Source organism: Telopea speciosissima, chromosome 6, assembly GCF_018873765.1.
Source record: "Telopea speciosissima isolate NSW1024214 ecotype Mountain lineage chromosome 6, Tspe_v1, whole genome shotgun sequence".
NCBI lineage: Eukaryota > Viridiplantae > Streptophyta > Magnoliopsida > Proteales > Proteaceae > Telopea > Telopea speciosissima.
Genome location: NC_057921.1, coordinates 51,760,846 through 51,784,017, shown reverse-complemented (window position 1 = coordinate 51,784,017; position 23,172 = coordinate 51,760,846). Strand labels below are relative to the sequence as shown.

Below are 23,172 nucleotides of genomic sequence, written 5' to 3'. Positions count from 1 at the left end.
TTAGGAGTTCTCGCCGCCGAGGTGGCAGCAAGGGGATTGGCGACAGCAGATTCAGCCATCTGGTCCTCTCCTATTCAAGCTGAATAACGTAGTAACGTAGCATCCTGAAGGCCAAGGGGTCAGCTCTCAATTGGTGTCTGCTCTGTTTTACAGCAATTGCTAACAGCATGTCTTGGTTGTCACAGACTTCAATCCAGCTTTTTCCATGGAAATTCAACAGCCAGCTGAAGAGTTACTTGATCATGCCTCCTCTGTTCGATGATACACTTCAATACCAACCTGGTTGTGTGCCATTAGGTCGTCCTTCAGTCTCTGTAATGGAGGATTTTATTCTTACCCAACCCAACCACAGAAAATCAATAAATAAATAAAGGGAAAAGGCTCTCTGAGCCTAAGGCATACACTGCGCCTCACATGTATTATTATATTAAGAAAAGGTTCAAACATCTTACCCTGCATTATTTCAATCAAAAGGATTCTGTACTCAGAGGAAAAATCATGGCTTTGAATTGCCATCATCTATTAAGGCTACCAAAGAAGTGAAAGGAGCCATGAATGTTGATGCTGTTTGACCAGCCAAACAGAATACAAAATTGAAATTCTCCTTCTACCTTGAAAAAAGGATAAGAAAATCTATCCACCCAAAGGTAACTCATTTGAGCTGCTGCTAACATGTGCTCAAAGAGCTGAGGAAACTAATCAACAAGAGGAGCTAAATAAAATAGCAGCAGGTAGAATAAAAAAGAATAAACCCCTTGAATATGGAATACCAACTTTCCTTTTTTCCTATTCTCCTACTGTCAAACCAAACCCGAATTTATAGTCTTTCTTCATGTGATCAATCTGCAAGCAGAAAAAAACAGATAAAACAGATGGATAGATTAAAAAAGGAGCTTCTGATAAACAGACAGCAATAGTTCCATGATGAAAAGATAAAAGCTAGAATCTGTGTCATAAAAAAAATGACAATCTTGATATGAAGTATGGAACACAGCCTTCTGTATCCCAGTTGATGACAGTGTGGCCATTTTGATTGGGCCCAGCTAGAGGCTAGACAAATATCAGCTCAGTAACCAAGACATTAGCAATATTATGCCCAGAATGGTTAACTATGAAACTCCCCGACCAACCAAACCAACCAATGTGACATATAACATGGTTAGGGTTAGGATGTAGGTCCCCATCCCCACTCCATGTGTTGAATGTTTTCCCTAGGAAACAGGGACAAAAACTCCCTCCTTTTTTCACTTTCTACGACAATCCTTTGTTGGATTCCTCCCAAATTCATGCTGCCAAGATCCCTTGGACTGATTCCAAATGAGGTAAGAAAAATAAAGGAAGCATCAATTGACAAAGAAACTCTCACCTCAGCAGAAAGAATAAAATTGAGACCCATATTCAACCGTTCTTCCAGAAAAGCAGCTGTGCAGCCATTGGAATCTATCTTCCCTCGGAGACGACACTGCAACCAAAAATTTACATAGACCATGACTTCCCTTAATTTTTTTCTTTTCTTACAGAGAGAAATCCTTCTGGTTCACATATTAAAAAAATACAAGAGCAAAATTTTTATCTAATTTCTCTATTGGTCAAAAAGCTAGAGAAAAGCAATGAGAATTAGTAACAGACCAACAGAAGAGGAAGCATATCATCTGGAGTGTGGAATACAGAAGTAGCTGATTCTATCTTCTTCTTTTTCCTTTTCTACTTTTTATTGATTTCCCTTTCCCCATTTGCAACCATGTGCACCAGGGAGGAGGAGGAGGCTATGTTAGATGATAGCAGACATGCTTTTACTAGGAACAGATCTGGTGAGATTGTTTCAAGAACTTCAGTAACCAATATAAATGAAAGAGAAATCCCAATCCATAAAACAACACAATCCGTATGCTAATAATGCATATTTTTTAATCATGAATCAATATGATCACACTTTTGACGAGATTTAATTAAGTGTATTTTGCATCGCAAGTACCTCAGGAGCAAAAGAACCCATTATTTTTATGCATTTGTTTTTTGGTGGCAAAAATAACACTCAGGGTTATTTGAACTTCTTAGAAGCTAACCAGCTGCGACTCTAAAATGGGTTGGAGATGATTAATGCAGTCTGCAGGAAGTCAGCAAGCATGTAACACTGACATGCACACTGAAGTCCCCCTCCCATTTCCTATAGTGCAGTTTAGCTGAGTCATCTAGGTGATTCAGCATTCCAGGTAAGGTGATGCCTAAGTTGTGCTTAGGCAAACAACTCCACCCAACAGCATGGTTCAAACTTTCGGTGGAGTCTGTCAAAATTTACCGAAATTTTTGGGTTTCAACCTGGGTCGAAACGAAATGGTTGTTGACCCTGTAGGCACGACAGGTTTCAGCATTTTGGCATCGTTTCGCCAAAACGTCACAGACCCATCTTTTAATACCAAATTTCTAGCAAAATGGGTCACTGTTTCGACCAAACTCGACCAAAACCTGCTGGTTTCGACTACAAACTCCTGTATTGCTAATTTCTGCCCATTCCACCTGCAAATCTTGGTGGAACTTGTTGAAACCTTCTACAAATCATCTACAGCGAACCTTTGATGGATTTGAGGGAGATTTCTTGAAGATTCACACTTTGAGCTATATACTTGGTTAGGCTTCAAATTTTTACATGTTACATAACATAATCCGATCTAAGACTTCATGGAGTTGAAACTATTTTAAAAATTTTATAATTTAAAATTTGATTTTCTTGCAACAAATTATTGAAAAAAATAGAGTTAATATTTAGTGGTTGGTGCTCAATTTTATATATATTAGACACTGTTGGCTGATCTACGGCCTCACGGTGTCGGTTTTTTTTTCTGCCAAAAACTGATTTTTTTTTCAAGAATTAGAAAAATAATTTTAAATTTAAAAAGTAAAAAAATATATGGAAAATATTCTGTTTTGGTTAGAAAAATAATGACAAAATATGAGTTACGTAGAAATTAAGAACTAACTTTCTTGTTGTCATTGGATTTTTAATTAATGCAGAAAATTTAATAATGTGACACTTTTTGTTGCAACGGTGTAAGGATCACGGTGAGCCAGTGACCCTATGATGGATCAGCCAGGTGGTAGGCCCAACCTTGAGTGATGTAGTACGATGGAGGAAGAACCAGCTACACCAGCCAGGCCATCTGGAGCAGCCCAACTTAGATTCCTTGTGTTGGGTTTGGTCCACTTAATGGGCCAAGCCTCAGCCCATTATTTGGTCTTTATGAGTAGTCCATATGTGGGGGACAATATTGCTTTCAATTTTCTCAGTTTCTAATTAGTTTTTTTGCTACTTTACTTCGTTTCTATTTTTTCTTAAGTAGCTATTAGCTAGATTTTATTTTGTATTTGGTTTCTATTTTGAGAGGTAATCTTTGAATATGATTATTTCTAATTGTAAAGCGATCTTGCTCTCCACGCATGCAGGAATATTGTTTGATGTTAATAAAAGGGGGGCAGCCAAAATAGGCACCCACGATTTGAGTTCAATAAAGATTGGCTTATGCTTGTTGTGAGAGTCTTTGTTGAGAGACCAGTGGTGAGAGGTCTTGGTCATATCCCCTTTCCCTCTTCTGAGAGGAACAAGACTGTTCTACCCTTCATTGTTGCTGCTGATCATTAGAAGGCTACCCTGCTGGTTCTCCATCAAGTTCTGGTTGAAGACTCAATATCACACCCTGCGACTCTTTTGTTTGATGTTCTACTGCAGTGATCTTCGACCCCTTAAAACTGCAGATAAAGTCATCAGATTCAGCCCATATTTTGAAAGCAAAACACCCTGTCTAGACCACTTCTTCGATGGAGATTTTGGCCAGATCCATTGGCTGGACTTGCTGGTAGACTGTAAATTGCTATTTTGGAATTTTACTCGCTAATTCTGAGAATCCCTAGATGTCTCTTAAACCAGCTATCAGAATTGGATGAGATAATGAAGAGTTGTTCCTCCTTTAGATCCCTGCCCTTGACTGGACTGGTGGCCTCATCAGACTTGGTAAGTTACTAATTCTGTGACATTATATTTTCCTGAGTTTTGTGACCCAGCCTGATCTGCCGATTGAGAAGAAGCTCCGTTATTTGTTTTTTTCTGTTTTGGGGTAATATTTCGGGATTGTTATGTAGAACAATGACTGTCACTGAGAGGGGGTGAATCAGTGACATAAAAACTTTTTCCCTTTTGCTTGGCTGACATGGGTTTGGCCCTAGCACTCACTCAACAACCAAGAGCTGTTGGTTGGCGCTAGCCTTTTTACCAATCACACAAACACACAGTCGTGTGACACACCTTACTTCTCGACCACAGGCACACAACCCAGTGGCAAGTTCTATCCGGTGTGCATACCCATCCTGCAGAAAAGGCTCTCCATATATCCATACAAACAATCCACAAGCAAACACCCACAACATAGGATTTTTAGGTGGTTCGACACATGCCTACATCCATGGAGCAATGCCTCAAATGGGCTTCGTATATGCTCAATACACTATTGTTTTAGTCAGCAACAACTGACCAGGAGCAACTACACTTGATTTACCTTAGCATATAACCAGGAGGGTGCTACAACGCTAGATTAACCCAGCATAAAACCAGGAGGGCACTACAATGCTAAGGTTTAAGTAACTACAACTACCAAGGAGCTACAATTCCCGTGTCCAACACCTACTGAACACGGCACAAATAAAATGACCTTATAAATGATTGCCCAACAATGATAGCACAAGCTAGTCTAGGTACTCAACAATACATTATACATCACCTAGATCTAATACATACGGAGTACAAGAATCCAAATGAAACAAGCCATTAGGTAGAAACCCTTACAACCCTTGCTTTGTTTCGATTCCTGGTACCCAGAGAAGCTCTGAGTCACAGATCGGTACTTTAATGGTCATTGGAATCTTCAACAAACCCTTCATTTTTCTTCTCTTCTCTTGCAAAATCCTCTAGGTTAGAAACAAAGCCCAATAGCTCACTCAAGAATGATTTACGCAAGAACCCTAGCTTCTTTCTCTTCTCTTCCTTTTTCCACTTTCTCCTCTAGGGTTATTTCTCCTCTAGTTTTGCCTGGAAGATGCTCAAAAATCCATTCAAAGTCGCATGAACCAAGCCCGTGTCGCTCGGCATCGAATTAAAGTTCACTGGCATAGAATGGACAGGTCGTCGACCTCGGTTGCCCTCAATCGGCATGGGATGGGCTTTTGCGACGTCGGCTGAGCCTTATTGAGTGCCAGACAATGAGCATTAAGTGCTGGCTTTTGACAGAACCCAAGAGCACCTTTTCTTCATCATTTTCCGACGTCTGTCCACTCAAACCTTCATATCATTCTCGTCCAAACTCCGATTGACCCGATTCTTTTTGTATATGAAAGCTAACTCAAAAGGGCTACAAGTTTCATGCTTTCACCATCAACCCAGAATCAGAGCATGGGTCCCAGAACTTGGCTTGAACCCAACTGATGTACAAACATTGCTACCTTCAGCTCACACACCATGCCTGAATGCCACTCCGATATCAGATTGACCTGATTCAAATTTTATTGGAAAGTTAACTCAAAGATCTTCATTTCTCATGTTTTGAGCTTCTCCAAATTTCAACCAAAGGACAGCTCAAAAAATCTGTGAAGCTGTAGCCCCAGTTATAACTCCCTAGCTGCCATATTTGCCACTCCCACTGCACTGCACTTCATCAGACAGTGTTGACAACAATGACAACCATAACTCAACATGTTATAGGCTCCTGGCTACTCAACTGTGACAAAGCAATCTGTTATTAGCTATTGTCCCAGGTGGGTTTTATTTTCAGTTGTAGGGAGTTGATGATATAATATACTGTTGTTAGTATTGGGAAATCCTATTGGGTTAGGTTCAAAATTGTCTATTTGAGTCCTACCTCCACATCACTAAGACTGCCAGTCAGATTGGGTGCCGATATTAGTGAGTTCACGTCTTCTCGAGAGGGTCAAGTGCACACAGACACCCAGACCTTTTGAGTCCCAGCCTAGCAGGAATGACGAGGATGTCGAGTGGTCACACTCCAACACCGTCGCTGTCTGATGGTGGAGATGATGGTGGTGGTGGTGGTGGTGGTGGTGGTATATTTGCTAGTCTTCGAGAGGAGTATGACCAGGTACAGGTGGAGCCAGACCCAAAGCTGATCCAATTCAACAAAGAGACTTAGTTTGATCATGCTACATAGGAAGCCAACCATAATGCATGTGCCCCCACACCACAGGTTTTTACCAGACGACCAAGACAATGTTGACATGGAGAAAGAGACTTAGTTTGATCATGCTACAGGTGGAGCCAGACCCAAAGCTGATCCAATTCACCAAAGAGACTTAGTTTGATCATGCTACATAGGAAGCCAACCATAATGCATGTGCCCCCACACATGTAGGTTATTCTAGAGGCCTGCACCGCAGGTTTATAACAAACGAGCAAGACAATGTTGACATGGAGAAAGATGTCTCTTCCTTGTCTGACACATTTAACGGCCTCAGTCTAGAGGGTAGTAGTGGATATGGTATGGACAGCTGGGACAGTGGCGTGAACCATCATTTCCCACAGACACATCCAATGTCAGGTATGGTGAATATGATCAGCATAGCTCATTCCCAGGCCCCTAGTAATCCTATCAGCCCAGTCCACCAAGCAGCTACAGTGGAGGCTCATTTTCATTATCTTCCCGACCCGATGATTTATATCCAAGGTTGAGGTACCTAGAGTATGTTGCTGATGCAACCTATCAGGCTTCTGTAATGGACTTTGAGCGTTTCTTTAGGCATACCATGACATGGCCTTCTTTTGTGATCAAGTTGGAGGAACGGTTTCGTCGACAGCAGTAATCTTCCTCATCTTTCGAGCCTTCCCGGAACTCTATGTGGTATTTTTTTTTTTGGCATATTTGCACCATTGATGTGAGTTGACTGATTGTACACTTATGATATCGTAACATTTTGATATTTATTAATATTAAATGATTTTTCTCCCTTTGTACTTGAAATTGCATATTTTAGTTATTTTCATTGATTTTTGTATGTTATAGTACAAAATCATCTGTAATATAGGTTATCTTTGAGAAAATATACAGGCAAGGTACGGCATACACCACCAACCTAGAGTATGAAACTAAACCAACATTTTGAGTGTGTTTTTTAACAATCTAAAAGTTCCATTGTGTATCAGGATGCTTAATTAAGGTCTTTGTGAAGTTTTAAGCCAAAAAAAGGCCATTTGACCACCCAAATCGTCAGACAAAACCATCCATCGAAACTTGCAAGATTTCGCCAGGTTTTGGTCGAAATCCAAAATTTTTCTGGTCAAAATCGACTTCTTGAACCTTGCTCAACCAAGCCTCACCTCTAAAACGGGGCTCACCTGCACTACTCTATCTGAGCAATCAATAGCAGACTTATTAATTAAATTTTTCTTAGGTTTAACCAGTGAACCTTCAATCCAATCATAAATAGTTCAATCTCTAGTCCAGATCTAAACGCTTCATTGGATAATAAAATTACCTGCCGTAGGATGTAATCATAACCAAAGCTTGCTGTAACATCTCTTGTCATGTAGTTGTACATAAAATCCGATGCAAGAGACACCTGCATAGCTGACAGCAACATAAGATAATGGCACACACCACACAACTAGAACATACATCACAAAAAAATTCTTCAAATGTTGACTTGCTTACCTTCTCAGATACCTTTTGAACATAGCTAAGAGCTACCATGCCCGTGCTAGCAACTTGTCCTGTAGCAACCTGCAGGGAGTAAACCAAACCTCTTGAGTATAAAACATTACCCTTTTCTTAAGGATGGATATGGATCTATTGAATACAAAATTTGAACAAATGCAAATCAATTTTTCTCATTTCTCATCTCCTATCCACTTTTTTACATAAAATAACGTAAGGAATTCCCACTAGGTGGAGGCAACCACACCATGCAATAGCAAAGAGTGCCTATGATTTTCACTACCTCAAGTACTTTTTCAATTTCACAAAATAAAGTGGTTGGTAACATTGACAACCAGATGACAGAGCAGGAAAGAGGGAAATAACTGAATAATACATATAATAGGGTCCACAATAATCCCACATGAAGCTAAAGCTCAAAAGCACCAACTAAACCCAAAACCAGCACTTGCACTGGAGAGAGTGAGGGAAATTGCTAGAACTGAACCACCTTGAGTCCAATTGGACTGAAATTCAAAACAGAGGTCTAGTAGGACCTAACAGGCATTTCAGCTAAGAAATATGGATTTTTCTGTCCAGATAATGAGTGTAACTAGGGAGGACCAAATCTTGCTAGATCTCAATGGTTGTTGAAATACTCTTCATGTGACACTGTTCACGTGAACAGTGATTTGGTTGATATGGGTATCTTCTATTTTCCTAGTCCTAGTTGGAGTCCTAGTTTCTAATTATGTCAAGTTCTAATTCTACTGTGAGTTGTTAGTCTTAGTTTCAGTTTGAGTTGTTAGTTCTAGTTCTTCTCCTATTGTAACTTGGAATCCTATCATGATTAGGAATTCCTAATCTGATTAGGAGTTCCCCTTTCTATTGTAATTTCCCCTCTATTATAAATAAAGGGGCTTACCTATCAATTAAATAATTCAAGCATTACAATCAATTCTTCTTCCATCTTCTCTTCTCTCTCAAGTTACTGGTTACAGGTCCTAGGTTTTCTACATGGTATCAGAGCTCATGGTCTGAAGTTACCCTGGGTTATTATCGTCTTGCCGGTTTGAGAGTCGTTTAAGGTCTCTGGTATGGTGAGCAGCCACTGTCACCGCTGCTGCATGTTTATAGATATTCAATTTTTTGTTTGATTTTTGTTGCTATGGCTGTCGATTAAAAGTTCGAAGCTAGTTTTGTTCGGCTATGTGATTGGTTTTATGGCTTTTATCAAGCCTTGTTCATGTGTCAGTTGCTTGCCGCTGTTCCTTTTTGAGGACTGGTTCAAAGGTGGAAGAACAAGGACATCCACCTGCAATTTTCTGCTGGCTGTGTTCTTTGTCTGGGGAACCTTATTGTTGTTTCTCGGCTCTGTCGAAGGTTCCCGCTGGTTTGGGATGTTGAAAATTTTCTTCTGACTGATTCGATTGCTTCGATTGATGGAGTTGAAGGTGTCTTCTTGGAATATGCCTCAGTTTCTTTTAGATCTATCACATCAGCAACCTTCTTGCGATTTGGGTTTTCTCCACAAAAAAAAAACTCTGACCTCTATCGATCTCATCATTGGCTCATCTTCTGGAGCTGCCTTTTGGAGGATATTTTGGACTACCAGAGAGAGTAACTCGATTACAGTTTGGGGCCATTCTGCCAGCTAGTTTGTGAGATTGGATTAAATCTCTATCTGCTATTTTTTCTGCTGATCGAACTAAGTTTTTTCTGGTTGGTCGATTCATGTTCTCCTTCACTCGATTTTTTTCTGCGAGATGGTATTTGCTTTTGTGGTCTGGTGTTTGTTGAGTCCAGAGGTTAAAGACAATACTTCCGCCTCTGATTCACACTGGAGGTTGGAGATGGTGCTGCAAGTTCTTGGTAGAAGTGCTGCTGGTTCTTGGTTTATCGATTTTCTGTTCTTGATGAGGTATTCTTGTTGAGATCATACAACATGGTGAGTTGCCGTTGCCGCTCCCGCTGGTTCCTCTTCTTCCCTGGTTTCTACTGCCCAGCTTTCCCTGGATTCTTTGTCGTAAGGTTGAAGACAACCTCCATAAATTGGTTTCTTAAAACCTTATTTTTTGAGTTCCAATAATACCCTTCTCTTTATCCCTTATTCTCTTTAATCCATTTTTTACATTCCTTTCCTAGTTTACCCTTTCTACTAGGGAATTAAATTCTTTTCCAAATCTGTCCCTTTGCTTCATTATTTTCCAATAACCTCTTGAAAATTCTAGTTATTTACCAAATTGCCACTCTCCATAGCCATTATTTTACCAATTGCATCCCTTACCAAAACCCCTTGCAAAATTCTGGTTATTTACGGAACTGCCATTACTTTTTAATACATTCCCCTATTTGACTACCCAATTGACCTTTGAAAATTCTGGTTTACTACCAGTTTGCCCTTTGGCTTGGATTGTATTTAGAAGTGGATTTCCACCAAATTACAGCCATGCCATCCTTTTTTTTTCCAACACCGTTCCCTTTCAATAATTCTAATTCCCTTCATATCCCATACCTTTGGTATTTACCCATAACATCTTTGGAAACTTCTGGTAAATTACAATTTTGCCATTCCTTTCTTTTTAATTACCCTTAGCACCTCTTGGAAAATTCTGGTATATTATGTTTTTGCCCTATCTCTTACATCATCTCTGTTATGTCCACGTGTACTACACGTGAGGGGGGGATTATGTAGAATACAATTGCAGACATTGCAGAACGCAGAACTTGCAGGAACATTGGTGCAAAACATAGAAGATCAGTTTTCTCCACTATTGCCATTGGGTATCCTTCGTTATTGGGTTGAGTTTGTCGTAAGGGGGAGATTGAAGTATTGAAATATTGAAGATATTTGGTTGTTGCCTATTTGAGGACTTTCGATTAGGTTGATACAGTTTTTTTCCGCTACCTGATTCAGTTTGTTTTCGCTACTTGCTGCTCTAGTTATTTCACTTCAAGATTCTATGTCACTATGACAATTTGAGATTCATCACTGGATAGCTATTGAAGATCGTTGAAAGCTGCCTTTTTTGGAAGACATTCCAGTACCGGTTTGCTGATCATGTATGTCCAAGTTTTGAAGATTTATTTTTTCAAGTTCTTGAAGGTTTATTTGGGAGCTGCATTCATATGTCAAGCTGGATTCTACTGCACCTTAGTTTTTTCCCATTTTGTTCAAGTTGGGCATTAGTACCTTGTATGCGCCAACTTGAGGGGGAGTGTTAGCATTATTATGGAGTTCTTTTTTTCCTTTTAGTTCAAGCTGGATCTTCTTTCTTTACTTATTTGTATAATCCAGCTTGAGAGGGAGTGTTGCAATACTGTTCATGTGACACTATTCACGTGAACAGTGATTTGGTTGATATGGGTATCTTCTATTTTCCTAGTCTTAGTTGGAGTCCTAGTTTCTAATTATGTCAAGTTCTAATTCTACTGTGAGTTGTTAGTCTTAGTTTCAGTTTGAGTTGTTAGTTCTAGTTCTTCTCCTATTGTAACTTGGAATCCTATCATGATTAGGAATTCCTAATCTGATTAGGAGTTCCCCTTTCTATTGTAATTTCCCCTCTATTTATAATAGAGGGGCTTACCTATCAATTAAATAATTCAAGCATTACAATCAATTCTTCTTCCATCTTCTCTTCTCTCTCAAGTTACTGGTTACAGGTCCTAGGTTTTCTACAGGTTGCAAAAGGAAGAGATTAATGATTGCGGAAAACAGTAATTAAAGAGTGTTAATTCAAACAGCAAAGAACAGATTTCCAAAAAATACTGGTTCCAGGATTCAAATCAAAATTTATGTGTTGATTGATCCATAAAACAGCTCCTACATAGGACTATTCTGTTAGTCAGTCACAAACTCAGAGAAACAGCAGCAGAATTTGAACTGAAACAAAGTAATAACCTGAACTTGTTTACAACTAAAAAGAAAGCCAAAACAATATGGACACATGCTATAGAAGATGGTGTCATGGTGAAGAGTTATTATTCGTCAAAGAGGAGGAAAGAATGTAAACGGAGCAAAGAAGATAAAGTAAATGTAAATGAAAATAAAGCAACCAGTGGTACAAGAAGCAATCTCTCTCTAGGCCATGAACCTTGGACTACCTCAATCAGCCTACAACTTCATCACAGTCCTCCAAGCCTCTAATTCTAATTCCAAAATATTAAGTTTAAAAGGCTGGCCAGCAGCTATGCTTATGATAATAAACTCTTGGACAAAAACTTGTACTTGGACAACTTAATTTCTTACCTGCTAAACTAGGACTCAAACTCAAACTCATAATCCTACAATGATTAAGACGATATGACCAACAAATGAATAAAATTAACTTAAGGAATTCTTAGAAGTTTGTGTGCATGCCAACTATTCAAATTATGGGCTCATTATGCAAGCCAATTACAAAGAAGACTCGGGGAACAAAGGTCCAACACATGCACTACCCAACATACGTTAAACCATGACTAATTAGTCTACTCTATCCTTCTTCCAAGTTCCATTGGTTGGATCAGTGACAGAATGGCCTGGCATCTAGTCATGACATGCAAATACCACCTACAAAGTCTTTTGCTTGCCCATTCTAGATTGCGGATCTGCCTAACCAAATCCATTAAATCAACAAAAATAACTAAGCATGGTTTATTCACTATTGACAAGAGGAAAGAGGTGACGTTTTCCAATATTGGGAAAGATGACACACACACACACAGAGCAGTCACAGCCCAGAGAAGCTGTCATTGGAGTGCCAAAAATCTGAAGTGTAAAACAGTCAGCGGTCTCACTGTCAAGATTTTCAGATACAAGATAGATCCTTTTCTGTTGAGTAATTTATTAAAAAGAGAATAAGTGACTAGATAAAGAGCATTCCCCAAATTGGGATTGGGGGGAGAAAAAGGACCAAGGAAGTCTTAGTCATTAGCTAAGCCATCCATTTTCAAGTTGCCGCCACTTTGAATGTCTGTGAAAACCCAATCATCCATTGACTCGGTCAGTAACATTCACTAATCTATAAACAGAAGCTTGTCCCCAAGCCAAGAGATGATATTAGAACACCGTCATGTTTGACTCCATAACTCTATCTGGAGTCCAGACCAAAACCGAATGCTAATCACCCACAGGAGTTCCTCTAATTCCTGTGCGGCCGAGATTGCTAAAAAAAATTAAACATATTCAAGACAACAAAAAGGTTAACTCTAAACTGACGCAAGATTTGAGAGCAAACAAGGATTAAAGATTCTATGTCTAAAGTATAAGAAAAGCAACTCGATAAGTCAAATAGGGCTAAAGAAGGTCCAAATCGCAACAAAACAGGGAAAAACAATTAAAAAGAAAAAAGAAAAAAAAAAGGAAGGAAGATGGAATTCAACAACAGTCCACCATTGGAGCTCTCAAGAAATTTACCATGAACCATAACAGAAGGAATTCATTTTCAAGACCTGGAAATAGATGGGAAATTAATATTTTCTAAACTCAAATATTCAGTGTCCTTTAAAACAAACATACAATAATTATAAGGGGAAGAGTTGGTGATCCATCAAATATTAAGCCAGATAAAACAAAAAATTAAATCAGCACTATCCTAAACCACTTAACCAATACCTCTTAAACGCCAAATTAAATCAAAACTCCTGAAGAAAGCAAAATCCTGTCAGAGATTGATATTTGCTAGTATTTGGCCCATGACTCTCCCCAATTCATATTGGATTAAAGAGAAACTGCTTTCTTAGATAATTATTAATTAGAACCACTTTAATAGAATACAGTCAACCGAAGTAGCCAGGTTTGCCATCCGAAAATATAGAAGGAAAAGAAGCTGACAGACACCCCTAGTCTTTCCTGAAGATTGAAAGTGTTGATGCTCTTTTCCATGTTAACTCAAAAGCAATATCAAAGAGGGGGGTATAAAAGCCATGTACACTAAATAGCCTGGTTTTAAGGATCACCTGTGACCTGAAATAGATCAATATCAGATAGCCCAATCCAATCTATAATAGAGGATCAACTGATCCACCAGCAGTAGCAGGCATTTTGCTCATAGCATCTGGCCAAACGGCCAATCCTAAGTCTCTTGGCCAACCTAGCTGATCTGGATCTTCCCAGGAACAATCTAGGTTCTGCTAGATACTGTTCTTTAAATCCTTGCCAGTACTATTCTACGAGGTGTGCAAGAAATGGCATATAGAAGGTGCCAGAAGAAAAAACTATAGAGCAATAATCATTAGAACTCATGAAATTGATACCATCTTGTCTGTGTTGTATCTAGCGGCAAAACCAATACCAGACTTCCTATGTTGACCAGCCCAAAAGACCTCACTGCCCAGAGATAAATGTGGAGTAATACTCTGCAGAGAGGAAATAATAAGTATACTTTCAATAAGATTTAAAACGAGACTCGTTGTATACACACAACAAAGAGCACTAAAAGAAATTGCACAGTTATTCATAGAGAAATAAACTCCAAAAAGCATTTTGCTAATGCATACTATCAAAACCAATGTTATAAAAGATGCAAATATTGGATAGCCACTTGAAAAAGCAACGAAAAAATCCTACAACAATGCCCTTTGTGATGAACACCGGAACAGCGAACCCTATAAAGGAAAGCACATTTCAAGTTTAACTGCAAAAAACCTAAAGGAATTTCTTAGTTGTAAGGGATCCATCAATCTGCCTCTTATTGATTCTTTGCACTACTAAAGGAATTTCTATAGTAGTTACCTCAAGTAGAGCTATGAAGTACGAAGAATGCATTAACTGCTGCAAGCTTCAATCCTCTTGCACAGCAGCAAGCCATAACAACAAATCAAACAGGATAACTGTTTCTCCATCATTCACCAAGTATGGGTGCCATCATTCATAGAAATTGGCTTCTTCCAAAACATAGTTGTGAAGGCATCGCCTATGCATCCATGCAGCTTTTTTTGGATGGGCCCCTTAGTTTTTGACATCCCCCCCCCCCCCCACCTTTGTGAAAGCTTTCCAACAAGTCCAAGATTTCTTAAATCTGATTTATATTGAAGGAGTTATATACTAGTCAAACTTAATGTGGTGTGCGCGAATGCTGTCAAAATCGCTCTGAATGAAAATATTTTTTTGGACATCAAAACAAATGAATATTTTACCGCACTTTGGGGTTTTAGCAATGTTTTACCATATTAAGATTTATGGAATTTTTAGATTTGAGAAAAACCCCAGCATTAGAAAGTTGAAAATTGAACCTACCGCCGAAAATCCAGTTTTTAATCTTGAACTGGGGGATGACTTTTTTTCCTTTTGGAATTTGATTTTTCAAATAGGGGGGCAGTTGCTTATTTATGAATAATATCCTAAGTAAATGAAATACAAATTCATTTACTTAAATGATATTAGGCATAAATGTGTGTGTGTGTGTAGGGTCTCAGTAAAACTCGATAGAGAACTCGCGAGATCTGTCGAGTTCTGGAAGTCTTTAAAGGAAAAAAGGGTCGAAATCTGGGTAGGGTCGAGATCTCGACTCGACCGAGATTTCGACCGAGATATTGTAATCTTTTAACTCGGCCGCCATCTCGTATCGACCTTTGAAAAAACCAAGATCTCGCTCGACATGTCGCCAGTTTTAGTTCCATGGTAACAAGTGAAACAATTTATAAAACAGGGGGGGAGAACCAAGTATATAGTATGCAACAAAATAAAACATTGGCATGGTAGTAAGCACTTCATGAATTAGGAACTGAACTCAAACAAGAAAATTTAAGTACTAAAGCAAGAAAGCAACTAAACATGATGAAACCTTACTTTCTCCTTTTTCTAAACATTTTCATTCTAAAAGTTTCTCTAGTCAATTCAAACACCAAGGCTCCATTTGGTTAGGAGGTTAAGAAAGATGAAATTAAACTTTTAGGACCCAGTTTTTATGCACGGCCGGGCACGTACACAGCCATGCATAAAACCTTTTGCCAAACTTTTATTAGCAAAATCAAAATGAAAGAGAAAATACAAAAAGTTCAAAGGTTCTCTTTTGTTATGGAATATTCCATATTTTTTCTGTAGGTTGTTTGCCTGGAAGTGATGTTGATTTAAAGTAACACAAAAAAATTAAGGGTCCAAAAAAAAGAAGCTGAAAATTCTATAATATTTCTGCAGAAAATTAAGAGTAGTCATTTTATGCAAAATAGTTCCTATAAGAAAACATATGGGACCCACAAAATTTTGCATTACATTCAAACACATTAAAATTTACTTTTCCCATCTACTTCTGGCTAATTACACTCACAAGCTCACTCACTTTCATTCACTTAATTTACCACTGAAAATTCCATACACTATACCTCACTCCAAATCTGTCCAATTGAAGCCTTAACATAGAATATTTCCGAAGAAATGAGATTATGAAACTTGCCTAGAAAATCATGTGCCAAAGACATGGTTCTAAATCTCGATTTCGAAAGAAACCAAGACAAAAACCAAGTGCGATACAACCTTCAACCTGGTTTCGACTGTTCGACATGTTTTTACATTTGATATTTCATTTACTAAAGATATTATTCATAAATAAGCAAATACTCCCTATTTGAATCCAATAAAAATAGTTAAAAAAAAAATCAAATTCTAAAAGGATAAAAAGTCAACCCCTCCAGTTCAAGAATAAAAATTGGATTTTCAACGGTAGGGGAAATTTTCAAATTTCAAATGCTGGGTTTTTTTTTCAAATGTATAAATTTCATAAATCCTAATATGATAAAACCTTGCTAAAAACCAAAAACGTGGAAAAATTATCTTTTGTTTTGATGTTTACAAATTTATTTCGATTTAGAGTAATTTTAAACAGCATTTTGGCACACCAAATAATGTTTGACCAGAACATAACTCCTTAAATATAAATCAGATTTAAACAATCCTGGAAATTGTTGGAAAGTTGGTTTTGTGCACATAATCTTGGTTTTGTGCACATATCCAAGATTGCTTAAATCTGATTTATATTGAAAGAGTTATTTTCCAGTCGAATCTTATTTGGTGTGCACGAATGCTATTTAAAATAGCACTAAATGGAAATGAATTTTTAGACACGAAAACAAAAGATTAAGATTATGTTGTCTCTTTTGGTTTTTAACAATATTTTCTCATATTAAGATTTATGGAACTTTTAGATTTCAGAAAAAAACTCAGCATTTGAAAGCTGAAATTTTCACCTACCACCAAAAATTCAATTTTTGTTATTGAACTAGCGGGTTGACTTTTTATCCTTTTAAAATTTGATTTTTTCAAACTATTTTTATTGGATTCAAATAAGGGGTATTCTTCTACCCCCCAAAAAAAAAAAAAGGGGGTATTTGCCTATTTGTGAATAATATCTTAAACAATTATTTAAATACTAATTGGTATTAATAAGTGTCAAACTTAGTTCAATAACATTTCCAAGAATAGTATACACTAGCAAACTTGGGTCTCAAAACCACAAGTACCAAATTTGTTTGAAACTAATTAATGGATTGGGTTTGAAATGTCAAAAATAGGCAGCAAAGAAAAATCAGGGCAAAAAAACATTTCCTGGGCATTGAAACCAAGGTTTCAAGTTGGCATGGAAAAATACCAACTCAGTCGATACCTGCAATATCTCGGTTTCGGGCTGACCGAAATCAGCCTCAAAACTGAAATTCCGAATCTTGGCCAAAGATGAAAGCCAAGGAGACTGAAGAAGAGCACCACTCTCCTGCAGATCTTGTTGACAGATAGGGGAAGATGGTTGACTATTTGAAAGCCGACTACTTAGTAACATTGATAACCAATTTTCATATTTTTCCTCATTTTAAAGAACATAGAAATTCTTTCAACAGACACTGCCCAACATATTCACCAAGCTGAAAGTAGAATTGCAAGAAATACAGCTTGATACTTCAAAATAAAAAGTCCTCAATCCTCTAAGTAGAAACACAACTAGTTACACTAGTTGTGTATCATAAATACTTTGTCCTTTTCCAAAAAAAAACACAAGTTATTGCTTACCTGGATGTAACTAGCTCCAAACAAAGCACCATTTCCCAATTGGAACTGAGTCCTGTAGTCTTTTCCCTGTACAAGAAGTACGCAAAATTTGAACAGAATTAGATAGCATCATAGAAAAACCAAACTTAATAGGATGCAATTATAGGTTCAAATACAAGAATCAGGTAGGCAATATTGATTCTCTCTCTCTAGATATAGAGGGATCAATTGTATGAGTTGAATTCTCTAAGAGAAAATTGAGGTCACATACAAAACAACAGGCCAGCAAGAAAAGCCCCGGGTCTTTAAATTTCTAAGGCTGAACAACAGGGAAAGGAGGGAGGAAAAGGGTAGGATTGGTTAGGGCTTACAGAAATAGAAGAGTAGGAAAAGAAATACTGTTCTGCGAGTATGAACAGAAACCTTGAGAAAGGGACAAAGAAATGAGAACCACGTACAGATATACATCACACATACAAACACGATTCTTATTCCATCCCAACTCACTAAAGCTAAAAGGATTGCATCCTTTACATAGACTCGAGCAAGAAAATAGAAACTTTAAAAATATAAATTTCGTAACAACTTTAGGACTCCTAACTTGACTCCCTTTTAGAAGAAAAAGAAACTTTTAAAAAACAGAAATTCCTTAAAAGACTTTTAAATCAACTTAAAACACATCTAACAAGTACATACTTTCTTAGAACAACTTTCCTAACCAAACAACTTATCGACCCCACCAATTAATAACAACTGCCAAAATAATAGAAAAAATTATATTCCTCCTCAAAAAACCCAACAATAATCCCAAAGAAGTAACTGGCACTGGTCTTGATAGGCAATGGCATCAGGTAATTAGCAATCTGTTGAGTCAAGAATAAAACAAGAATAAAAGAACAATTTATCAAATCTCTTATAGTTGTTACTGGTTACTAGAGATAGCCAAGAACTGTTTCAATAAATATCAAACCAAATTTGACTGCAGGTCAAGACTTCTGGATTTGAAACATATCTAAAACCATGAACATGATGTGTTCATAAAACATAACATCACCCACCCTAAGAGAGCAGCTATGCAAGAAAGTCACTGGCTGGAGATTCATTACAAACACAAAATGGCAATGCAAGATTTTGTTGAAGCAGTAGCAAGATGCATAAATTAAGAAAGCTCGGCACTGGCCTATGGCAACACCAATTCTCACAATAATTCATCAACATTTTGATTTACAAACCAATGAATTACAGTGCTTCTCCTTACCCGAATATATAGACTCTTCACTATCTCCAAACAGAGGACTGCAATAAACTAAAATTCTTTCCTAACATCTGTTCATAAACAAATATCTAATAAGATAGATTTATAGAAGAAAAAAAAATTTGATTATAAAATAAGAGAAGCCCAAAACCAGCAGAACCACTAAGGCTTCACAGCACCAACTCAGTGATGTGCATCAATAAGGGCATCAAACAGCAACTGAGTGTATCACATTTGCATCACAACAAATGCTCTCTTTCCCCCCCCCCCCTTCCCATCCAATTTTCCGCACCTGACTCGTCAAATTCTTAGATTGCATGGATGGGTTCCCAAGCACTACAGAAACCTTTCCACACTTCTGTGGCAGAACATAAAGCTCTTCTCATTGGCCTCTTCTCTGAGATTATCTTTGGTAGAAGAAATATTTCTGTTCAGTCTCCTAGGCATTAGGTGTGATGTAACCTTCATGCTATGCCATTAATAAGCCTATTCTCCTAAAGTTGACAACAATTAAAAAGAAAAGGTTCACAAAAGAATCCACCTGATACCTCTCATCAAGCTAATTTAAACAGATAAATGCATCATATGAACACAATGAAAATAAAAAGACATCAAAAGCAGAGTGTCTCACCTTGTAATCAAAATTAACCATTCCATGTGACATATGAGGCTCATTAGTAAGCTGTAAAGAAAACAATTTAAGTTATTAGCCTACTGTTAAAAAAATTAATGCATACCAAAGAGACCAAATGAATCCATATATCACAAATTTCATTAAAGCCTGAACTACCTGAGCATTTGCCTTCAAGGTCAGATTGTCACTCAAATCACACTTCACTCTTGCATTAAGCCTCCCATCCGTCAATATCCTCCCAAAAAGCATCAACTGTTGAATATATTTTATGCACCCACAGTTTAGGGTCAAACTTCTGATGGAAAAGTTAACTTCGAAATTTAAAAATTTGCAGTAGGCCATTAAAAAGACAACATAAAATAATATAAAGTTCAATACAACACCTACCTTTGGGTCCAGAAAATTAGCCCCAAATTCATAGTGGGCAGCAGGAATCTTTATGGCCTCAGTAGATTGAGAAGGAACCTCCATAGGTCCCATGAACACACTGACAAATGGTTGAGAAGTACATTGTTATACGAAACAGAAGCAGCAACAACCAAGCTAAAATTTTAAGAAGGAAAAAAATACAAGGATACTTCTCCAAAAAAAATGTCATTAACAATGGCACTAAAAAATTAAAAGGGAAGCTACCTGTGACTTAGAGAGAATTTCTGATTAAGTCCCTTGGTAAAATCAAAGCGCATTCCCTCAAAAAGTTCTGGCTTTAAGGACACTGTCAAACACATTAAACAGAATATTAACACTCTTCAATTCTTCCTTTGCAAACATTTCACCATTACTTACAGGTTTGAGAGTGATAGAATGAGTTAAAAACTACACATCAGATAAAAGACCAGATTTTGAAGAAGAGAACTACCCAAAGTTTCAATTTTGACTTCGAAACCATGAGTATACAGTGTATATGGTGATTATCAAGACTCTGAGGATACAGAATGCTAAAATTCCAGGAATCTAAGAGTGTGGCTCCTCTAGCTCTTCCAGACAGTTGCTTATAGAACCTTATTATTATGCTCACCGTCAACGGAAATTTTGCACGACATTTTTGCACTAGTTATTGGTGCCACAGCCAAAACCTCAAACTTTGATGCATTAAACAATCAAGCAGCCCAAATTGTTACACGCAAAAAAAAAGTAATAAAATTCCAATAAAGATAGGTAATCTGAAGCACACATGAATGACAATGAAGCTCTACTCCATTCATGAAGTTTAATAAGGCAGTCTCAACAACCTTACACTGGAAAGATAGTGTCATAGATAAAATCATAAAACTATGTAAAAAACAAACCACCCACATTCTCACTCCGAGAGATTCCAGATATTTCAACATTTATACATCAAGAGGTCCTAAGTAGGTATGGAAGTTTGTTTTTGTCAAAATGGATAATGGTATCAGCATTTATCATATATTCTGAAAGGGATTTGATTCTACTCTTTCTATGTTTTCAAATATGCATATTATGGGATCATATTAGCGAAGAAGGCCAACTCCATATAAAACTTCAGGTAGAATAAAGCCAATAAAGGAAGGCTTACCCACCATCCTACATTTAAATTTTCCAATTACTTCAGAAAGTTTTTACCAAGTATATAAAAAATGTACTCAACGTTTTCCAATGAGGAAACAATCATTGGAAAACAGTCCCTCAAAGTCTAGATGCTGCCAGGTTTCAATGAGCTCCAAATGCATTTAAGTTTCCATGCATTTGGAATATCAGATTCTCTCCCTATGCATTTTGAAATCGATAAATTTTGGACCATATAAATATTTTAACAAAAAACATACAATGGCATAACAGAATCATTACATTCTTGATAGTCGTAGAAAATGAAGAAAAATTCCGGCACTCTAATAGTTTTCTACTGAAATATAAGTAATTTGGTTGAATAGTTAAGAAAATTTTGGTGAGTGTACTTAATAAGTTGTTGAGTTAGTTACACAATTATTATTGGTAATTGATTAGATAAGTCTGTATTTTGTTTTTGTTTTAACTTTACCTTACAACGTTTTACATCCAATCAGACAGAGACTGAGAGTCCATACTATGCACGACTGCAAAATAGACCCCAGAACAGAAATGTCACCAATCATTCCTCAGTGAAATTCAGTCGACCCTTTTCTCTGAGTTATACACCTCGAGATGACAATTCATAAATCTCATTGATAAAACAAGCCACATAAGACCATCATATTACCAACCCATTTTAGTGCCACAAAGAATCACATACTTTCATAAATATTATGGACAAATAGTGTAAAATATCAAAATGAAAGCCATGGAACTCCGGTAATAACAGAACACCCATTATTCATTTGTATCACTTCTAACTTCAACACATGAATTAAGTACATTTCGTTAATGCGATCCTATATCAGACATTAAAAAAAAAATCGATAATGAAATTTGAAGATCCCAATGAGGGTCTCCTGGGAGCTCTATTCATCCTCTGAGTTGTTACCAAAATGAAATAAGAACACCATCCATCTTATGCATACTACCACTATTGCAGATTCACAATAGCATAGGCAAGCCACATACCAAAACGTGTAGTTAAAGAGGGCGAAGGGGGAAAACAAATAAAGAATGACTAGTTGTGAGCCTTACTCAAAGCTTCTCTGTGGATTTCTTCGTATGGTATGGGGCAAGGCAGATTCAGATAATGGATCCTCTCTATAACCTTGGTCTCGCCATCCTTGATGGTTGTGACGGGAGGAACAACTCCAACTGTAGATGCCATTTTTGATACCCTAAAGCAGTAGAGAGAGTGAATGGAGAATGAAAAAAGAAATCTGACACAAGTTTACTGTCGTGGAAACTTGATTTGCAGGTTGAAAACAATTTAGGGCAAGAAGGCAGAGGTTAGCAAAATAGGTTGAGTGGAGGATGGGTAGGTCAAGGGGGAAACAGGGGCGTAGGTTCAGGAAGGACTCCTCCCCTTGCCCGGCTGCTGTCTTTCTGGCTCGGGAATGGAGAGATCGTTTCGAAGAGAAGAGTCAAGAGAAAGAGAATGGCAACTCTGAAGGGCGGACGGCTGGGGTTTAGGCAGGGTTTTCTACGCCCCCGTAGTGAGATGGCACTAATGGTTCATGGTGCGGGTCAAAGCGTTAATAAATCGACCCGACCCGACCCGGTTTAGAGCTGCCTCTCTTGGATGCAAGAGAAATAGAAGACGAAAAACATCAAAATCAAATCAAAATTAAAAAAATCGAGTTTTCCTTCACCTACGATGAAAGAGAGAAATCCTCTTATCAGTGTTCTCGGGTTCGACTAGGAAAGAGTGTTTTGACCTTATACATTAGGGATGAGAGTTTTATAACGATATAAGAGTTTAATCACAAGGTCAAATCACTAGTGGTGAGAGGATTCTTCTTTTTCAAGTTTCTACATGTGAAGGAAAACTTTGTATAAATTAAAATGAAAACCTTGTAACCTTGACTTAATATGATTGTATAATTAACTCTAAAACATTAATTATGGTTATTAAATTTTGGAAAAATGATGTACACCCCAATAGGATGTAATGGAATTTTATATGTTAGCACCATATTGACCGTCAGACGAAATGGAATATATTTCAACTGTTCGCTTCGTTGTCGATGTAGCACCCACAATCCACTGTTGTTGCATGGTGTCT

General features: G+C 37.6%; 1 protein-coding gene across 2 annotated transcripts; it reads right to left on the bottom strand.

The window, feature by feature from the left end:
* Window positions 1–481: 481 nt before the first annotated feature.
* On the bottom strand, window positions 482–22,611 carry LOC122666116 (mitochondrial import receptor subunit TOM40-1-like). Of its 2 annotated transcripts, XM_043862232.1 has the most exons (12): window positions 22,479–22,611; window positions 22,143–22,285; window positions 20,169–20,250; window positions 19,923–20,022; window positions 19,692–19,787; window positions 19,533–19,583; window positions 17,668–17,733; window positions 13,926–14,027; window positions 7,707–7,775; window positions 7,531–7,614; window positions 1,367–1,462; window positions 482–843 (listed from the first exon to the last, which is right to left on the bottom strand). In XM_043862232.1, exons 2-12 carry the CDS (start codon window positions 22,273–22,275, stop codon window positions 787–789), a joined length of 936 nt encoding a protein of 311 aa, XP_043718167.1. In that variant the 5' UTR covers window positions 22,276–22,285; window positions 22,479–22,611; the 3' UTR covers window positions 482–786. The 2 variants fall into 2 exon arrangements, with proteins under 2 accessions (XP_043718167.1, XP_043718166.1); XM_043862231.1 differs by lacking the exon at window positions 22,479–22,611 and having other exon boundaries at window positions 22,143–22,445.
* Window positions 22,612–23,172: the final 561 nt, after the last annotated feature.